Here is a 20634-nt window from a genome sequence, read left to right on the forward strand (position 1 = left end):
GGATCCCTTATGTCCCTTGTGAGCAGATTTATGCTCGTAGAATTTTCCACTTCCTCCGTATCCTGGCTTGTGTCCTTCACCACCCTGCAAAGAAAGATTTACATATATATTGCAAATTAATCACATTCAAATCGTCTTATGCACATTGTAATCTATCTTTGTGATCACTGAAATGTAATGGCTATAAAGTACATATTATGGAATTATAATGGAATAAAATAAGCTTTTATGTAATAAACAGGGATGAAGGAAAATGTTAGGAAATAATATACTCAAGTCTGAGGCAAGCGCCAATCTGTAAAAGAGGAATTTATAATCAAAAAATGGATACTCAGAAGGTTAACCTGCATGACAAAACTGTTTCAATTTCAGAGATTCTAAGATGTCAAACATGTCAACTAATTTGTGTTCTTCCGATAGTGAAAGAAATGCTTAATGGCTTGAAGGCTTTAATATTTTGTCTTAAAATGCAGGTAATTTGCATGTCCATCTCCTATAAAATCAAACCTGTGGTAGAGAAATAGAATTTAGTTGTGGGATAACTGTGGGAAGAACTTGTCTAATAGCTGTTCAGGCAGATCCCTTCTTACTGAAAGGGGTTGCAGGGAGAGGTGGGACAAAATACTTGAATTAGTGACAGTGTTAGTTTTGCAAACTTCACTGTATAAGAGCAATTGGAACTGTGGAAGAAGCGCCCATCTTGCCCCAGCCCTCCCTCCCATTTTTGTCCTTCCCAGGGAAAGAAAAAGGCAGCAGATGAGTCTTCCAGAAGTCTTTAAGGGCAGAGAGCTTGGCCATGCAGTGGATTTTGCTCCCTTCGCGCTAAAGCAAAAGACGTTATTGCTGCAAGGCTGTCAAGTTGCTGGATAAGAGCAAGCAACAAAATTACCGTCTTAACGTGCTGTGGGAGGAGGGAGGAAAGTGCAACAGGAAAGGCAAAATAGCAAAATTGAGACAAAACAAAATTATCATGTTGCTGCAACAGCTTGAGGCAATGGAGCAAGATATGCTTTGGCCTGGTAAATAAATCTGCTGTTATCGAAAGCACAATCGTCACCTACCCAGCTAAATCTGGTGAGGGATAATCCTCTTCCCTGTACGTGCAAGAAATAAAAACAATGACATGATGATCACTATGGAACATAGCATCTGGATGTACCATACACAAGAGAAGATGAAAATGGAGTAAAAATAATGAAATAATGGCCAGATAATGAGGCAGGAGTTGAAAACAACAATCTGTATACTGTCATTCCATGAAACAAAAAAGGCAAAATTCTTTATTACAATTACAAGGACTGACTTCACCAGCCATGGTTTATCAGTATCATGTACTTTAGAAACCAGTGAGCTTAGTAAAGGTAAGGACAGTTCCTGGTGGGTGAGGCTTGATTGAAAGCATTACCTATTATTAGTTCATTACATAAAGCAATCACAACATAAATTGAATATAAAGATCCCTGCGAGTGCCTTTAATTTGTTACATGTCGAGCAGCAAGTCAGGAAGTGCATGCGGAAGAGAACCATGGCTTTTCTGTCTTAGTCCCTTGCTTTAAATATTACCAGTGATAACTCCAGATTTTCACTCCATGCCATTAAAGAAAATGGATCAGGGTGGCAGTTGAATTGGTATAAATGAGCCCACAAAAAATCTTGGATGTTGCATGAGCCCCTGAAAACACTTACCTTTGCTTGCATTGGGGGAGGTGTACGGGGTGAGACCTAAAAACCAACACAAAAAGTTGTAAAGCCAAGGCAACAATAAATGTAGGGAATCATCAAGCCTTTTGCATGTTACCTATGAGTTAGTAGGCCTTATGCATCGGTTACTGTTTAATTTCGTCCTTCTCTTTATTGCCACTTGACTATTTCAGAATGACCGTTGTTAAAAGAGAGTTCAAAAATGAATCCTAGCATGCGTAATTTTCCCATCATAAAAATGTTCTCATCACTGACGGATTTTTTTCTAAACCCATTGTAGGTCTTGCACTTCAGATCAGTGATGGTCGTGTTCTACTCCAAGCAGACGACCTGTTACTTTCACTGCTTTAGATGTCAGCATTGGGAAACTTGATTTGTCAAGGTGGTTATTAGGAGAGACCGTGCTACTTCAAATACTTCTGTCCTGGTTTAGGCTGCTATTATGTTTTGGAGCTTTTGGGCGTCAAAATACCAAGACCTTTGTTTCAGAAGAAAACCTGAAAAATAAAACTGGTAGGAGTACCTGTGCAGATCAAGTCAAAAGTATTGCAAATGCAATATGTAGAGTGTCTCTCTCTGGCTAGTTGCTGTACAGTGTTTTAAATAGAGTACTATATTTCACTGGGTATTTACGCAGTACTCAAGAATTTAATATCTGAGGAAATTCCATCTTTCCTGAATATTTTCTGTGAAAACAACTTATGGGTGTAAAACCAGCCAAATTCAGAGCTTGAACAAAATTACTGTCATCTTAAATGACATCATCAGGAAATATTGTTTGGCTGTTCTGCTTATGGATTCAAATTATACCCAAAATTATAAGATATTTCATACTTGGGAGTAAACTTGGCATATCCATTACATCCTACCTAAGTGATGGCAGTAAGAAGCTCCTCTGCTGTCTTAGGCTTTGCCTAGGACACACTCGATTTTTACCTGTTTTTAAACAGAAGGCATGCCTAAATACGGCCAGTGCTGAAGACACAAGGACAAAACCTGTAAATGGTGAAGCTGTGTAATTGTATGGTGGTTGTTGAAATTTGACTATGCTAATGGAGGGTTCACCCACTTTTTTTGGGTAGCATTTCAGTATTGTTTCCGTTTTCAGGTAAAGTTATTTTCGTATTTGAATGGCATGATGAGCTGAAAGGCACAGGACAAATGACAACGCTCAAAATAATGGCTAATAATTGGCGACTATTTGGTTACTGATAAATCCTAAAGAAAGTATGTCATTCTGGTCCATAACAAGAAGAGAGGAGACTTACAATGTTCTTGAAGAAGTGGACTACGGGGTTGTCATCACCAGGCCGGCCATGCTGAGATCTCTGGGGGATGGACCCTACGTGGTGGCTAGCCCTGGCTGCATGTATATCCTGAAAAGCAGAATAGGCATATCGCCGAGTCAGCTAGGAAGGCAAGATAATCAGCAACTGAACGAAGGGAAGAGTCATTTTCACTAGGAGCAAAAAGAAGAGGAAAAATGCCTCAGAAATCTGTAGAGATTGCAACCTAAAGTTGTCAGTGCTGTGGAGGAACAATTTTTTAATACAACAGGAAATACACAGTATGTACGTGGACGTGTGTTGTGCACGTGTATATGGGTGTACACGTTTTTAACGTTGCAGCGCAGTGTGGAATTAAACCTGTTATTGGAAAGTTCTGATAACAGAAACTTTATATTTTTCCTTCTTTCGTTAAGTAGGATTGTAGAATGTGATTTTAGAAATGAAACCTGAAGTGAAGAAAAACTTAAAATTGTGAGAGCAGGAAAGGACGATATATAATTTTCTCAGTTCTCAAAGACTATCTAACACTGACAAACTGCAAGAGCAACATTTTGGATTTTTTTGATTTATTTTTTTACAATGAGGGAATCAAATGAGACTGACTATACTTTCTGTTTTCAGTGGTGCCATCTGAGCAGTACAACAAGAAGTCCAGTAAGTGAAGGTAAAGTAAATAACAGAAGTAGCACACTGTGAAGAGTGAAGACCTTGAGTGGTACTTAGACCGTGATGCATCTGTGGTGGCGAAAGTACTGCTATCCGGATGCAGTATGACAACGTTTAAAAAAGAACTGTTACATATGACTGGCCCAAATTACAGGCATCGGCCCATCACTGCATATGTGGAGGCACAAGGCTTCGTGTTCAATGCAACAGATCCTAAGTTCGTGCAATAGGGAACAGAAAAGGAAGGTGAGAATGAAAATAACAATGGTGCCACAATGGTTCTCTTAGCGTAATGAATTCCTTGAAAATACAATGCTGTTATAAGCATCATGCGGGTACTAAAAATTTTCATTGGCCTCTAAAGATGAAACAGAAATCTGTAGTGAGACAGTAGCTCACCTAAGCACTTCCTTAGTGGTACCAACTGAATGAACATTTGACTGTAGAACAGTATGAGTAGGTATTTAAAATATACTTTGCTTTCATCACGTAGAGAAAAATGTTGAGCAACTCGCCAGGGAAAAAGCTTAGTCTGATTGTTGGAGCGGGACTCCTGACTCGTGAGTGGTTTGGTGATTTTTTACAAGTTAATATCGATAGAACAGATTTTCAATGTCAACAGTCTTTGTGCACTTCGAGTGAAATCTCGTGACATCAGTAGCTTTCAGAATGACCCCAAGTCATCCGAGGTCATTCTGAGTAATGGCTCAAGCTATTACTACTGAAAATGGCTGCACAGAGATTTACATGGTCTGAGACTCTTGAATAAATGGTCCCCTTCCAGCTGCTACTGGAAGTTTTAAGTGAATGGAGTCAGATCTTGTGATCTTACATGAATGAAATTGGATATATATTATGTTGGATCATCGAAAATGAGATTAAATACCCATCTTCATGAGTGGCCCTTTAAGCTGTGTAATTTTGAGGAGAAATGAATTTCAGATACATTGTTTAGAAGATGAGTTTCCTTAGGATGAAAAATGAACTGATGCAGAGAAGTACAGCGGATATTTTTCAGCATCATTTTTTGCATGCTGATGATATGTAGAGATTTACTGTTTAAAAAGCAGGAGTTTCTGAATTTTATGGGTCTGCAAGATTTCTGTAGTGTCAGGCAGTCCTGCTTATACTTCTGCAGCAGTTCCTGCTTCATCACTAGTTTCAGTGTTGCCAAAATACCCTCTGCTGTTGTGATTAGGAAGAGGGAGCCAGTAAGGCATCGTGTAATGTGTTTAGCACAAGTTACTTCAGTCGTGTGTTCGTCTTTTTAATCTATGTTCAAATGAAGCATTGCTTTGCCTCCGGAGCCAGCTGACTGCCTTGTCGTTGGGATAAGTACCACCATCAGTGCTGTGCTGTTGCAGATCTGAATGTCCGTCTTTAGCAGCGGGCACCGGTTACCATCAAACCACGAAATTACTGCAGTGCGTGAAGCAGAAAACTTCAGAATCGGATCTGCTTGCATGTAGCCTGCAACGTCGCAATGGGCTCTGGCTTGCCACCAGGCAATATTTTTTTTACAGCTTAGGTGAGGTTGAGTTTTTCCTGCATTTAGTGTTCTGTTCAATTATTAGGTGCTAAATTTGGCTTCTTGAAAAGATCATCATGTAGTACATACAAACTTTCTTCTGTCTTCATGTCTTTGGGTCCCCTTTTAAAGCTCATTGGGTAGTAACAAGTCTGAAGCCGTTTCTAGTCCTAGTTCTGTACAAGTTTAATACCATGGTTTTCCCAGTGTTACAAATAAAGTGCTTCCCTTTCATATTATCATCAGCAAACTTAATCTGTGGTCAGAATCTTCCGATATTATTCTAAATTTGTGGGAGGTACTGACATGTTTCCCTCTAGTGTATAAGCTGTTGGAATTGCTCTTTCACCTGTATTCAATTTTTGGACTCCTGAGCGGGGGGCAGGGATCAAGTAGGTTGTTTCTGAGATTGCTCACATACACGATTTACAAAAATCATTTCCCTCGGAAGAGACCATAGGTGTTAGAAGTTCAATTTGAATGGATTCAGGCAATGCTTTGCCGAATGAGAGAGAAATGAAATCTGGTTTATCCTGCTAGGATGGGCTACTGAGGGTGTGTTTTATAACTGGACATTTTTTGCACAAGCTCATCTAAGCACGGCACATTTCACTAATACATTCGGAAGACCACCATTTATGCTTTAAGTAAGCATTAACCTTAAAACCTAATAGGAATACAGCAGAGCAACCACGTTTTAGGAAGGGGTGGCATTTACTTCTTGTTGTGTCTTTGCATTATGGGTCTCTATCGCCCAGCGGCTGCAGCGAGCTCTCCCCACACCTCTTGCAACCTTGTCATGAATGTCCATCTTGAGAGCATTGCCAATAAAAAGCCAGCTTGGCTTCCACATCTATATATTATGAAACGTGCTCGCAAAGTATAATCTTGAATTTGGAGCCCTCGGGTACTGTTTGTGGAGTCTAAAACAGATGTTTGTCTGTTTGTGCCCTTAAAGAAGGATAAAAATTGAAAATTACAACTTCCAGGGTAACTGAATAGTTTGTAGTCATGAGCAGTCTTTCTTTCAAAAAAAAAAAAAAAAACAAAAGACACAGGAGTACGCTCACCTTTTCACTGTTTCCAGTTAACGTTTTGTTTGACCTTAATAAAGGATCCCTACTAAGTCATCTCTGCTGTACATTCCAAAAAGCTAAAAAGGAACAATCCCTTCCTCTGAATATTCTTAATGATTAGAAGATAATAATTTAAGAGAAGAAGATTTAAGATAATAATTTAAGAGAAGAAGATTTGCCAATACTGGGAATTTAAGCAGTATCTGAGAGAGCTGATGACGGCAACTTCACCGTGAAATTAGTAGCTTTAAGGATTAATAATGTAAATAAGAACACTCTTTAAAATGTATGCAAAATACCCACAGTTATTCTGTAGTGGGGAGTGATTCAATATTGGAATTCTTTGCAGCTCTTTCTGGCGATGCACGGGGAAGTTGCGTTATTTTCCCTGTGCCACCTGCCTTATGTTGGCCACTAAGACAAAAGGGAAAAAAGAGTAACTTTCAATGTCGTGCAAAGAACACGTACAGGTATTTTAAGGCTTAACACTAGCTATACATTGGCATTGCATCCCCTGCGTTAGCCATGTACTTTCACATCAAACTAATTAAATTTACTGGCACAACCTATATTGGTATTTTGAAAGAGCTGTTGGCGGGGGGGGGGGAGAAGTTTGCTGTTTCTCAACCACAGTAACAGGAATCCATATGTAATTCAGAATGTGCTCCATTTGGGGTTTTGTGCAAGATTATTACATTTCCAGTTGAGGTGAAGATACCTGGGTACATGCTCCTCAATGTTCTGAGCTGGCAGGCCTGCCCAAGTCTCTTGGTGTTTTCTGTGGCACTTAATTACGGTTTAAGGGGTGTTACCGCCTGTGTCGTAACTCTACAGGAGACTAAAGAGGACTTGTGGTTTTGATAAACGGAGCGGGCCCTTCTGGTTTGCACATGTGGACACCGTGTTTGATAATCCAGGTTTGTGATCATGCATGCACCTGCACTCGAGACGTGGTAGGATTTGGGGGATTAAATTCCTTTCCATACAAACACAATTGCAATTTACGTATTCTACACGTCCTACTTGATTTGGTTTTCATTTGATGCAGAAGTGTCAAAAATGTGGCTAAGCAGTAGCATTTTTTTAGTGATAAAATGCCATTAAATACATCTGCCTTTGCTTGATGTTAGATCATGCACCTCTTAATAAGCAAGGGGGATTTAAAAGTGTGTATTATAAGCTCTCCCCAAGAGCTCTCATCTTCCGCAAGACGATTGCTTATAACTAAGGATCACATACACACATTAATATAAACTTAAAGCTCTAATTCCCAGTCAGAGATGATATGCATTAGTGAAAATAATAGTACTAAGAAGTTGTTGGCTTGGAGTACTGAATTTATAGTTTTCACAATTCCTTTCAGTATCATTACTACGTAGCTTTGTTGCCTACTTCAGGGTGTGAAATGAAAAGCTAAGGAAGATCATCACGTGTCATTTCTGTAATGGCAAAATCCAAATACATATGAAGTGTGGAAATAACAGATTTAAAATGTAATCAAACCAAGTAAGCATTTTGGACACTAGTAAGAATGAAACACAACGGCCACTTTCATGGATTCGATGGGTTTCATGGTTTCCAGTGGGTTGTCTTCACAAGATACCCAATGACGTGCTGCACATGAATTTTAAAGAAATCATACAAAAATCTACAAATTTCAAATTCATATAGATATGAAAAGTACATTTAGATTGCCTTCGAAAACCAAACTGTTCCACAACCTACAGGATGTCATGCTTAGCTCCCAGGAAGGAATTTGCAACTGGTAGAGTAAAATTAGCCTTTCAGTGTGAAGTGCTGAAACTCTGTCGGTGCTGGTTTGTGGGAGGAGCGAGGTGGAAGAGCAACCGGCGATTTGTGAAGCCACTCGGCCAATTTCGTGTTGGTGCTTGAAATGGACTCCGCATCCAAACTCTCTCTCACGAAACTCCTACCCAGGTTTGAATTTCTGTAGTTGGTACCATTGCAAAATAACATTCCAAAGAGGAACTGAGATGTACCCTTTCAGTGAATGGATACGCTCTATTTTTTTTAAACGAGGAAATTGATTATGTACAGTTTGAATCTGGAAATTGCTTCATCTGGGGATTTGGAGGTGCTTTGTGCGCGGGGCTCGGTGTTCCCGGGCGCAGCCGATGCTTTCAGTCACGTACAACCCGAGTACCGATCTGCTCGGCGTTTGTTCCAGGCTGTTTACAACTCACTGATCTGTTACAAAAAATGATGCGAATGCTGATGCCTTCCCCACATGCTGGTCTGATGGTGACGTTATAATTAGCTAATTCAGCAGGCTTTTCTAATCGCTTTAGAAAGGATGAACCACGCATCCTTGTAATGGTACTGTTAATTTTTACTAATGTGGCAATTGGGGCAGAAATGCGTTACAAAAAATGATGCGAATGCTGATGCCGTCCCCACATGCTGGTCTGATGGTGACATTATAATTAGCTAATTCAGCAGGCTTTTCTAATCGCTTTAGAAAGGATGAACCACGCATCCTTGTAATGGTACTGTTAATTTTTACTAATGTGGCAATTGGGGCAGAAATGAAATGACTTGCTCAAAGTGACAGAGCAGAATTGGTGAGAAGAAAGAGTGAGATTCGGCGTCCAGCAGATGATTCTGCCTTCCAGCGTTGTGCTAACTCATTAATGTAATCTTTGTCTAGAAATAGGCGATGAACAGGAAGAGGAGGAACTCGTAGCAGAAAGATGGCAATAAAACACACGGGAGTAAAGAGCAGAGGTGACTGAAAAGTAAGAAGCCCGAGGACGATGAGAAGAAAAATGGCATGAAGAAGGAAACAGTGGAGAACACTGACCATCAAGAGAGGTAAGTGATAATCGATTAATCCAGAACCACGTTTCTCTATAACCCTCCTGCTCCTTAGTCCCTTGAAAATTAGGCAACAGTAAACAATTATTGGGGAATAAAATAAAGAAGAATTGGGGTGGTTGTTCAGGATAGTCATTCTGGTTTATGATGGGTCCCGAGTGAGAGGTTGGTGCCATCACATCTTCTGGGTTTTCCTCCATGTCCATTTTATTCTGTTGTTGTGACACTTGATAAATGGTTTCTGGGGCAAAACCCAATGCTTTAGTTTACCTTTGCTTTTTTTGAAGCCTTTTTCTGCCTAGCATTAATCATTTTATTCAAGTGTTTTCCATGGTGGAGGCTCTTTATCTGTTTGGACATAGTCTCTGGCGCATGGTCAGTATTGTTCTCTGTGCCGTTTTACCAAGTTGGTATCAGTCAGACACTGACACAGGTTAAGCCTTGTTGAAATTACCCACCATGGAAACCTAGTACAAAGCTTTGGGTTGGGGTCTTTTCGAGAATGATTGCTCCAGCAGAAAAGAGAGTTTGGCTAGGAGGTATTCTCAGGGTAGTTTCCAGGGTAGCTTCTGCTACCAACAAACTTCACAGCCTTAGGGGCTTAATGTACATGGCCAAGGTATGGAAGGCATCATAGATTAGTGTTCATGGTGATCAGTTTTTACTGATAAGACTACAGACTGGGTAGTCTTATCTGCAGCTGTTGGTGCCGCTACAGCAGCAGAACATAACATTGTGGTGGTGTCTATCAGTATGAAAGCAGAAATTTGGAAAATTTTCAAAAAGGCCCATTGCCTAGCATTTTCATATAGTCAAGATGCTCATCGGATAAAACAAGATGATGATAATTATTTGGAAAAAACCCTACAAAAACCAGGTGTACGCTATAGCTATATAGCTGCTGACCAGAGATAAAGAGGAGAAAAACCTTAGAGCCCTGAGTGGAAGTAAAAATGGTGCTAAACCACCACCTTGATTTCTTGAAACACGTTTCATCTCTCAGGTTGCACCCACTCACCCGCCCTTAGACTATTTTATCAGTTCTCATCTTTGAAAGGACTGGCCCAGTTTTATTTATTTTCCACCTTTAGCTTATCATTTTCTTACCTATTAGATGTTTGTACAGGTTGTTAAAAGTATTATTGCCTACATCAGCATAACTTACAGGGAGACTATAACAGTAAAGGAGTTTACTAGTATGAAATAATTAGGCATGGTATGGTTAATAGCTTATTTGAAACAAATATTATCAGAGGTAAAATCTATAGTGATGTCAGTATTAAGGGGGGGGGGGGGGGTCTACCAAGTTCCTGGAGTTTCCAAGGCATGTTAATTGTATGACATACCAGCAATTAAAAAGTACATGCATCATAAGCAAAAGGCAAAACAGAGCTAAGGATGACGTTGGGTTCACAGCAGTAATTCAGTATGTTTGATGAACGTTTTCTAAATTGCTTTCTAAGAAAACCAGTAAAAGCACCTGAAAATGGCCGTGGACGATTTTGTGTAGCTCAGAAGTGAAACCAGGTCACTTTAGAGTGAAATGAGTAACTGAACATGTCTGTTTAACTGAGGACCACTTCAGGGACAAGGCAAGGTATTTTGCATTGGCACACAAAATGAAAGCCAGCAGTTGTGGCTAATGGTGTGCAATGAGGGAGGTACAAAACAAGGTCAGGGAAAAAAAGTATTAACTTTTGCCTCAGTTCTCTATTGGGCAGTGTTTACCATTGTGTAATCTCAAAGCAGCTGAAAAACAAAGTCATTAAAATTTCAGCATTCTCAGATGGAAAGTGCGAGGGATAATGCAGTTCTTCATTTGCGAGGAATTAATGTATGTGATAGAAAGAAACCCCAATATAACAGATTTTAATATAAGGCAATTTCTTATTTATAAATTCAGTTCATCAGAGAAGTAAACACAGTAAGAAAAATTTCATGTTAGGTAGAGAAAACCCTCACGCTGAATTTTTAGTACATCCATTTGACCTTCTGTAGGTGAGTTTTGGGGTTCCTGCCTGCCCCTCCTATTTGTTTAAACAAACACACACCTCCCCAGCTGGCTATATCATGATAAACGTAAATCCAGACCTTACTCTCAACGAGGAAGTGGGGCCGTGCAGTTGAAAAACAGGAATTGCTGCAGAAGAGCCAAGGCCAGTTCCTACCAGAAGACCCCAAAGCTGCCACCGCTGCCTCTCCCGGGGCTCTGCGCTGCTGGGATGCCGAGGCCGGGGCGAAGGCGAGCAGCAGGGCTGTAACTTCACCAAGCACTAGAAAGAAGCCTTGGAGCTCTTCTTCAGAGCGCCCTCTTAAACAGATTTATATATCATACCAGTGGATAGAAGAATCTAGAAATAGTCTGGCAAAGACTGAACTGGAAGATACCGTCAGAAATTTAATGAAAAGAGGCAAATCTTTTGCTGCAGACTGATTAGAAACAGTGATCTTCCAAATGTTTCAATTGACTAATTAGTATTTTAGCCTGAACAGGTTACTAAATGCACTTCTGAATTTAAGAGGCAAAAAAAGACCATATGAAAGACAGCAAGAGTAGTGACGCGCATCAGCTTTTCCTGCCCACCCAATCAGGATTTTCTCTTCAACGTCTCATACAAATCTGTGAGCCCCAACTACTTTGTCCCATTTCTGAATAAACGTCACCCTCTGTCTGCTGCTGGCCTGCGCCCGCCCAAAGCATCGCTAGTACTTTGCCAAATGTTGGTGCTTGCTCTTCTAAGCAGCTCTCACGTGGCATTTAACCTAGTCTGACTTCCAACTTCCTCTCAGCTTTTGCAGTAATTGTGTCAAGCAGCAATTTCCTTGAAAATGCAGGAGATAATTAGTTCCGGTGCATTAAATGCCTTCATTATTAAGCATGTATGACATGTATGTGGTCATATGTGTGCTCCATGAAGGTGTCAATCCTCTGTAAGGCTGGCTCCTAAGCCTTCCACTTGTCACGTGCTGGTACCCACTTGTTTCGTACAGATTACTGTTTTTTAAAACAGACAAACCTAAAGTGCTCGGAGGCCCACCGTCCCGCGAAATGAGCTTGCATCATACTGGCAATTCTGACGCACTAATTCATTGTTAGGTCGTTCATTACTACCTGCTACAAAAAAGAGAGGCCTGATTCAGTTCCCTCTATCGTAAAGCACGAACACTGGATTCAGCAACGTCAGTTACTTAAAACCTAGTCATTGCCTTGCAGAAGGTAAGCTGTATTCACTTCTGTCCAATACCCCATTGTAGCCTCTTTTTAATGATCTCAAACCCCATCAGGTACTGTGAAGTAGTTTGTTGCAACTTCTGTTAATGGATTAAAGTATTTAGAACAAATTAAATCATTAGTACACCGGTTTTGTGATGTAAACAGTTTAATGAATACATAAAGCACATAGGAAGCAAAAGATTAAAACAAAATTATTGGTACAACCACCATAAGCTATATAAAAAAATGTTTTTTTACAAGCATCTTGCTTGCACAGCAGGTGTTACGAAACAGTGTCACGAGCAATAGCACTCCCTGAAAACTAAGACCTGGAAATAAAAATCACAGTAAGTATTTACTTAAATCACATCACATAGTAGTCAGACTAGCATTGATTTAACTACTTTTCAAAGTCTTCATGGTGCGGTAGCATACATTAAAGCTCACACAAGAAATGTGAAGAGAGTTCAAGTGCAAAAAAAATAATGAAAAAAAAAATACGCCTGGATATTCTGGCACTTGTATTGGTCATCATTTTAAACCGTGGTTCCTAAACTTCTTGCCTGCGCATGTTTGCCACAGCCCTTTTTGCAGATCCCCATTCCAGCGACTGCTTAACTCTGGGGTGGGTTTGGAGCCGCTGTTTCAGAAGTGCTGTTCCTAAACCCCAGTTCTGCTCAACTCGAGAACTTCTGCAGCCCAGTACTCCCCACACCTTGTATCTCTCTGGGAAGAGGAAGCCCCATGTCCACCTTCCACATGCCTTGCACCCAAACACATATATTGGGAAAGAAATACAGGAGCAAGGCTTCATACAGGCAACAGGAGCACGTTACAAGATTGCGTACAAAACTGAAGCAAAATGTAAGATTGATTTAATCTTTCAGTAAGTTTGGCCTCAGCCTATGTACTGCTATTCACATCATTTTGGTCTGGTGCATGTGTGTCACAAAAGTAGTTTAGAGTTTAGTACGTTAATGTATAATGTTAAACCAGGACAGAAAAGTTTTTGTTTCACAATTCAAACTTTAGGGGGGGAGAAGAATCATAAACAAAAGAATTACAAAAATGTAAACTGCCTAAAAGAAACAAAACAACACTCAGTACATACTCCAGTTGAATACAGGCTACTATCTAGGAGGCACAAGAAAGACTTGATCATTTTAACAAACGTGCTTATATGCTTTACAAATGTTTAGATAAATATTCTATAAAGATTAGAAAGGAAATAATTTACAGTTACATGACTGTCTTGCATGCTTTTTAAAATGCCTGCACCGCAGTTTCTTTCTGTCACCCTTATTTTAAAATCTTCTTTAACACAATACAATTTAGGCTGTGCACAACAATAGTTTTGTTTGGAATATTCTACCTTCCAAAAAAATTCTTAGAAGTACAAAATTCAAACTGTTTTTGATTGAGTTTGTTATCTAAAATCTTGATGGGGCAGGGGGAACAATGGAAAATGCTTTTGCTGCCCCTTAGAGGAGAAGGAGTATTCCTGTACTTTCCAGTATTTCTATTTTTATTTACTCCCCTGGGCCTCCCACACACTCTTAATTTAACTTCAGAATTCCAGGGTAAGGGAGAACCTGCTCCACGGGAGAAAAGGAGGCCACAAAACAGTCCCCGCTTTGTTCCTACCCCACCTTTACCTACACCATAGTGAATATTATTCTTTAATGTACTTTTCAGCTATGGCTGCAAGATGAAAATGCCTCCACAAAGAATTTATAATGCCTTTTGCTTGAATGTCAGCCCTAAATCTGTACAAAGAGCAAGTGTTGTCTTTGCATTCCAGTGCTTGCTGGTGTGGGTAGTTGAGATACACGCTCCCACTGGGGCACAGGCTGGCTGAATAAGATTGCAAGAAAGGCAGCTGCAGAATTGCTTTGAAATGCTTCAAAAATTAAACGGAAACAAGTGCAAGCAAATAAGCAGTGCAGCCCCAGGAACTTTTCAATTTCAAGCCTTTGAAATTCATCCTTGGAGGTGCTTTTCATGGCCTCTTATTTACTCAAGACCTGTTTACCTAGTGGAGTTTGGAGAACTGTCAAGGAACTTTTTATTCCGTTTCAGCTCTTCCATGAACACCTTCAGCATCTATGGCTACTCTGACACTCCACAGCATTCAGCAAGTGACAACGATTCAGGTTTTAAGTACAAGTAAGACTATTATCCACCTAGATTTCCCCTGATAACATGCATAAATAAACGACACCACAAGCCCTCCTTGATACAAGAAACCAAAAGGCATCGATTCAAAGGCTAAATAAATAATAGTTGAAACAACTGTCTGTGCCACTTGCTCAGCGTTTTCTGCACTGAAACACTCTGACGACAGAGGTTCCTAGGAGATGTTTTCATGCATCAGTATTACCATTGCGTGAAATAAATAGTGCTGAGATGCTTTGGCACAGGAAGTCCTAACGTGATGGACTGTTGCCAAGATAATAAAATTCTCTGTGCTTCCAGTTGTGATCTGCAAGTCAGAACTGTAGCATTACATATAGTTGTTCTTAAAAAAAAAAAATTACTTCTAGGTTAAAAAAAAAAGTTAGAATTGTCTGTAATTCTGTACTGTTTTGCAGACTTTAAGTGCTTCAAAATAGCAGCTTACTGAAGAGCAACAGAGCTAAGACAGATGGTATCCTGTCGTCTCATACATAATTACGTAGAGATCTGTAGAGAATCATAGCAATTGTGTTCACACCAAAGGATCTGTACAACTTGCAGCCATTTTTTAGTCACCACTACTAAAAAGTGAGTTGGTCAGTTCGTTTTATTGCTAAGCAAGAACGTACACACCTCTCTATATTCTGTATGCAGAATCTAAGTTTTTGGTATTGTTTCCTTGGTATACAAAGACCATTTCATATACTATTTTTTAATCGAGTAACACGGTATATGAATAAAACAGCAAGAGTTGAGCTAGCCAAACAGGTTCCAGAAAATAGCAGTGTTGGGAACAGCTTCTGATAGTTACAGTAAGAAAAGTGGTTTTCTTCATTCTCACAGCAACTGCTTGTTGCATGTATGAACATTACATACCTACAGAAACGACTTTGTAATTGCCCAATCTGTGTCATAAGCGTATATAGTCCCCAGTTTGTCAATATGAGAAACAAAAAGACCAAAATATACAGCTTGCTTCATACTGGCTGCCAAGCACGAGAAGCTTCTATCTTTAAGTTTCTAGAGTATTTTTTATCCAGTGGCCTATACATTACAACAACTCTTCAGGGAAGGGCTATTACACATTGTGCTTCCAGTGAGGAGCTGTAAGTACACAGCCAGCCTGCAGCTGCCGTATGATCACAAATCAGTTTTAAACCACAGGGCAGTATGTATCATGTCCCAGTGCAACACTGAGATTGCCCAAATGGGCAAGCTGCACATGCTAACCCATCCCAGCAAGCAGCACAGGTTAGAACTGATGAACAGACAGCAAAGGTTGTGTCAAAGGTTATTGAGAAATTTGGGCCCAGCCAGCAGCTATGAGCATTGCTTTCTGCAACACATAATTTGAGCAATGACATCAAACAATACATTCAGCTAAAACAAAGATTTTACATCCCTACAGTAGTTCCATTTAAATGCTTATGTAGTGTGTGAACACACTAACACAAGACTCCACTTATCATTTGCATGGCAAAGGGTACAGTGAAAATACCCTAGACTTTTCCAGGCGAACAACAGTGAACTAACATGCCATCTACATAACTTAGAGGAGGTGAGTTAATCCCAGAAAATGAAAGAATTCAAATAATATCGTTTCATCAATACCTTGTTTTTCAATTCATAATGAAGAATTGTTTTGTTACACAATTTGTAATATGAAACGCTTGGAACATTAATCTGCACTTATGGCCAGAATAAAGCAGCTGGACTATTTTGTACACCTGGGACTCAGGATAATATCTGTCAAGCCACCTCCTCAGCAATGCTATCAACTGACCTTAAAACATGCCCTTGCACAAGCAGACTGAGAATCTGGCCATGGTTCTTTTTCTTTTTCTAACATGTATTTCCAAGTCTGTCCCTGAGTGCCAAACTATCTAAAGATTGTCTTGCCTTCAGTGCTCTCATCCAGCTCTGTTTTGCAAATACTTAAGAATACACAAAAGCAGGCTGAAGTTTCTCTAAATGGCACGACATACAAATGCATACAATGCACCACATTAAATGTTCATAAAAATTCCTCTCGGTAATGTTTCTAGAGCCACCTGGATTTCTAATACTCCTTGTTACTACCCAGAATAGCTCCTCTTGTTTCCCAAATCTATGCTTTTTGTTGTTGTTCAGTTTAAAGCCAAGCATTAAATTACGCATCTGCAAGTACTGTCTTGATGGCTAAATCAACTCTTGCATTATAGCAGTTACACCTTCCTTTTAGTCCCACCCTTCCTATTTAATTGTACTTTATTTTGCTGTAGCTTTGCAGTTCTCTACTCCTCAGAGCTCACCTTGCCGGAGCCCCGCCGGGGAACGTGTCTTTCACCTCCAAAGAATCTGCCCAGCGAGTCAAGTAGACCCGAGTCTCTGTGCCTTGGAGATCCATGTCTAGCATGGTCTGTAGTGCTTGCAGATGCCATTTTTGATCCGTGCCGGAAAGAGGAGCGTTTTTGTGAAGCCATCAAATCCGAATTCTCTGAAGCTGCTGCAGTGTCCTCTTGGATAGTCTGTAGCTCGTCTGACTCCGAGGGCCGATCTTTGAAGGTGTTGTCTTCTCTCCCTGGGGCATCTCGGGAAAAGAGGCGGATCAAGTGGGGGCGACTGGTCGTGTCAGCTGGGTTGGCCTCGGGCCAGGCATTCTTCGGGTCTGCTGTGCCTTTGGAGTCTGTCACCGCTGGGCTCTTCGTGGAGGTCCCATTGTTCTGGTTCACATCTGCCTCTCCTGCAAACAACAAGGATGAGATATGAATAAAGGCCTGTGAAAAACAGCTCTGGAACAAAGCTGCTTTCTTTCCCTTGCCTTGAGATGCTCATTTCATACAAAACCCGTAATATGTGCAGTTGTAATGAAACTATGTTCTCTACCAGCCTTTAAGAACATTAAGCTATCTTGGAACCGAAACTGGGATGATGTTCTCACATAAAATTTGCAGTAGTTCTAGGTGGTTTTTTTAAACAAACGTATTTGTAAATAGATCAACAGGTTGTTCGAAGCACAACTGAAAGTAACCTTATTTATGTGGAAGGCTTACTGGTGAGGAGACTCTTGGTGAACAACCAGAATCCCCGTACTTTCCCTTGAAGACTGCAACTCTAAAATGTGCTGTTTTTCTCCAAAGCGGGGGGGTGGGGGTGGGGGGAATTAAATTATTAAAGCCACATTGCAGGACTGTGCCTTTTCAAGGACATGTTCCCTCTCCATGATGTCAGAGCTTTTGTACCTGAAGGTTTTGGCCCCATTTGGAATCCTTCACTGTAACTTCAATACTGATCAAACAAGCGTAGCAAGGAGGTTCTTTCACTATTTAAATTGTCTTCACTTCAGAAAGGCAGAGAACACTAAACTGTAATTTCTGCTTGGCCTCCCATAACAGTTTTTCCTCCACGTATGATCCTGGCACTTGGCGCACGATGTCCTGATGCTGAAGGCCTAGGGCAAAACTGCCTGATTTGCATTTAGGGCTTGTGAAAAGTGACAAAAACAGTTATTAGAAACTGATGAGCTTTTAGCCAAGAAATGCACCAAGACAGACCTCCATGGTGTAAGTGAAATGTCTGCTGCCCTTCTCCACAATTGTGTTCTGAAGTAAGCAGTAAAATACCTGAAAAGAACCAGCTGACTTAACCCTTAACCTGTAGTAGCTCCTTCTCTCGGTGACAGAAAGATTTATGGAGGTTTTTATAGTCTATACTATTATTCCTACTGTTCTAAAGGAAACTGCACATCCAGAGGAGTATGTCTTGCCTCCAAGGAACACCAAAAGAGCATTAGTAGGTCAGTGCCTGAGAAGCAACCTTCTGAGCAGACACCTTCCATACACTCACTCTGTGTCAGAAATGTTTTTCTGGAGTTAACAGGGCTCAAAATTTCAGATATAAGTTACAGTTAGTCATAAGTTACCTCTAGGGTCTTTTAATTACCCCATTAAATCCCATTTAGATTTGGTCCTTGTTGCCATGAGAGGGATAGGATCTGGCAAATAACATTACGTTTTCAAAGTCCTCTGGGGTCAAGTACTTCACTGATTTACCGAGCAATTTAGACTTGGCACAGTCATTTCATCTGATTTTGCCCACTCACAGGGCATTAAAGAAACCTTTTCTCAGGCTGAGAATATTCTGAAATAATTTTACGGAAAATGACACAGGACAGTAATGATGGCTTCTGCAAATATATACCGGTACTTAGGTTATAATTTGTTGTAATCAGTCTGCTACGGTTTTTCATATATAACCATAACATTCAGTTTTGCTGTGCAACTTTTCTTTTTTTTTTTTTCTCTGAAAACTACCTAGAAAATGTTGGGGAACTTCAAGAAAATTGTCTTTGGTTAAAACATCTGAAAGTATTTCGCAGGAACACAATTATTTAACCAACTCTAATTGTCACTGAAGATGTCATCAATGGGGAAAAGTTAAGTATTTGCTGGCAACTTTGGGATTTTGGTTTTCCTGAAGAGATACTTTCAAACTTATTAGAAACTACAAAAGCCCCCAAATGATTTTCTTAATCGAACGAAAGAGAAAGTAACTAACATGGATATATGACACGATTCTAAAACTGCAAAACATTTTACATAGCAACTCTAAGCCTAGATTCTATACCGTAATACAAATCCATTCAAGGACAGAAAAAGAAAAACAAACAAAAGAGCTATTGTGTTTAATTAAATGTATTAACAAAACACCAGAGCATCTGCATACTAATATTTTTTACAACAGTTGTTCTTTGTGTCACTGAATACGGGTATTGGTAAGCAACAAAGAAGGGTATTTGTGCCACAAAAGTAGCTTCTCCCAATGCATACACAGTGAGCTATAAAGTATAAATCTTTCTGTATGCTTTATTTCAGTATTGAAAGCACACATTTAAGTTTTCCTTCCTGCACACTTAAGTCTTCTCCAATATTTAAAAATATGTAGCAGAGAGATATTGTTAATAGTTGAGCTACCTGATGAAAGTCTTCAAGTGCATTTGGAGAGACAGATCACTGTGATAATGTCTTAGGATATCCAGAATTAATGAAGCATGTAAACATATGCTTATTTGTTCGTTTAGAAACAAATATTTAGACAACTTCTATTCAAACCCATTATAAATGCTGTGAATATGATACTGATTATTTCTTTTTTTTATTGTCTCTCCAAGATGAAACTCTCCTGTTAAAATACAGTACCCTTCCTATACCATAGGAAAAGGTACAAGAGAAAGCTGCCCAGGGAAGAGGAAGTCTTAATGATTCCCCCCCCCCCCCTTTTAAACCCTTGTAAAATGGGTTAAAGAGTAAGTACAGCAGAATGCATTGCCATAGGCATTACCAGAAGGCTATTAAAGTGTCATCTATTTACACTGAAGTGAATAAAGCCATTGAAAGCTGCGCAAGTGAGAGCATGAGAAAAGCACATCCTCGCTCTAGCCCAAAAAGCAGCAGGAGGACGCCAGACGCCAAGCCGGGATTTGGCGTTCCAGGCGTGGCCGAGGAGCACTCCCGAAGGCAACACCACCTTTCCACTTCCCCTCGCTCTCTGTGGCCCTGGAGCCTGCTGCTGGCACAACGTTCCCTGTGCGTGTTGGGCAGAGTGAACAAAGACATTTGTTCCCTGTATACACAGGGACTCCTGGAACAAAGGAATATAGATGGACCAAAAAATCTGAACAGTCTGTTAATGAAACAGAACAGAAATTCCAAAGGTGCTTTCAGTGAAACAGTTAAATCCAACCCCCCACTGCTTTTAATAGGAGTTGGGCCACATATAAGTATTTTCAAAAACCACTGTGCTTTAATACTCAATAGTTTAACCCATTTCTTGAGAATCAAAATAACACTTTTACATATGCCTCTAATTAGCTGGGACCTCTCAGCCCCATGGTTCAAACGGTAGCTACTGTCAAGACCATGGAAACCTATTTTACACAAAGTACTATCTCTGATGGAGAGTCCTTTGATACAAATATCTTTCTCACAGGTCACTTGGTAGAGCTGCTCTATGATAGTGTCTCCTTATGTATACAGAAGTCTGTAGTCTTCTTCCAAGGACAACCTGGAAAGCGGTTGTTAAGCTAAGAGTTTTAATGTGTTAAGTTTAAAAAAGAAAAAAAAAAAAAGTATTACAAGTTTTTCATCTCTTCCTACCCCTTTCCAGTCTTGC

The 20634-nt window shown here is 40.1% G+C and overlaps 1 protein-coding gene across 1 annotated transcript in view; it reads right to left on the bottom strand.

Annotated features, from left to right (window-relative positions):
* The window catches only part of MBP (myelin basic protein), a gene marked incomplete at its 5' end in the record, with an annotated part of 21690 nt that extends 4484 nt beyond the window's left edge, over positions 1 to 17206 (bottom strand). Inside the window, 5 exon segments of the mRNA XM_010283135.1 lie at positions 1 to 84; positions 1062 to 1094; positions 1687 to 1722; positions 2970 to 3077; positions 16776 to 17206. The exon segment at positions 1 to 84 is cut by the window's left edge and continues 12 nt beyond it. Coding sequence (XP_010281437.1) covers positions 1 to 84; positions 1062 to 1094; positions 1687 to 1722; positions 2970 to 3077; positions 16776 to 17206 — 692 coding nt within the window.
* Positions 17207 to 20634: the final 3428 nt, after the last annotated feature.

This window comes from Phaethon lepturus, unplaced genomic scaffold (assembly GCF_000687285.1).
Source record: "Phaethon lepturus isolate BGI_N335 unplaced genomic scaffold, ASM68728v1 scaffold173, whole genome shotgun sequence".
NCBI lineage: Eukaryota > Metazoa > Chordata > Aves > Phaethontiformes > Phaethontidae > Phaethon > Phaethon lepturus.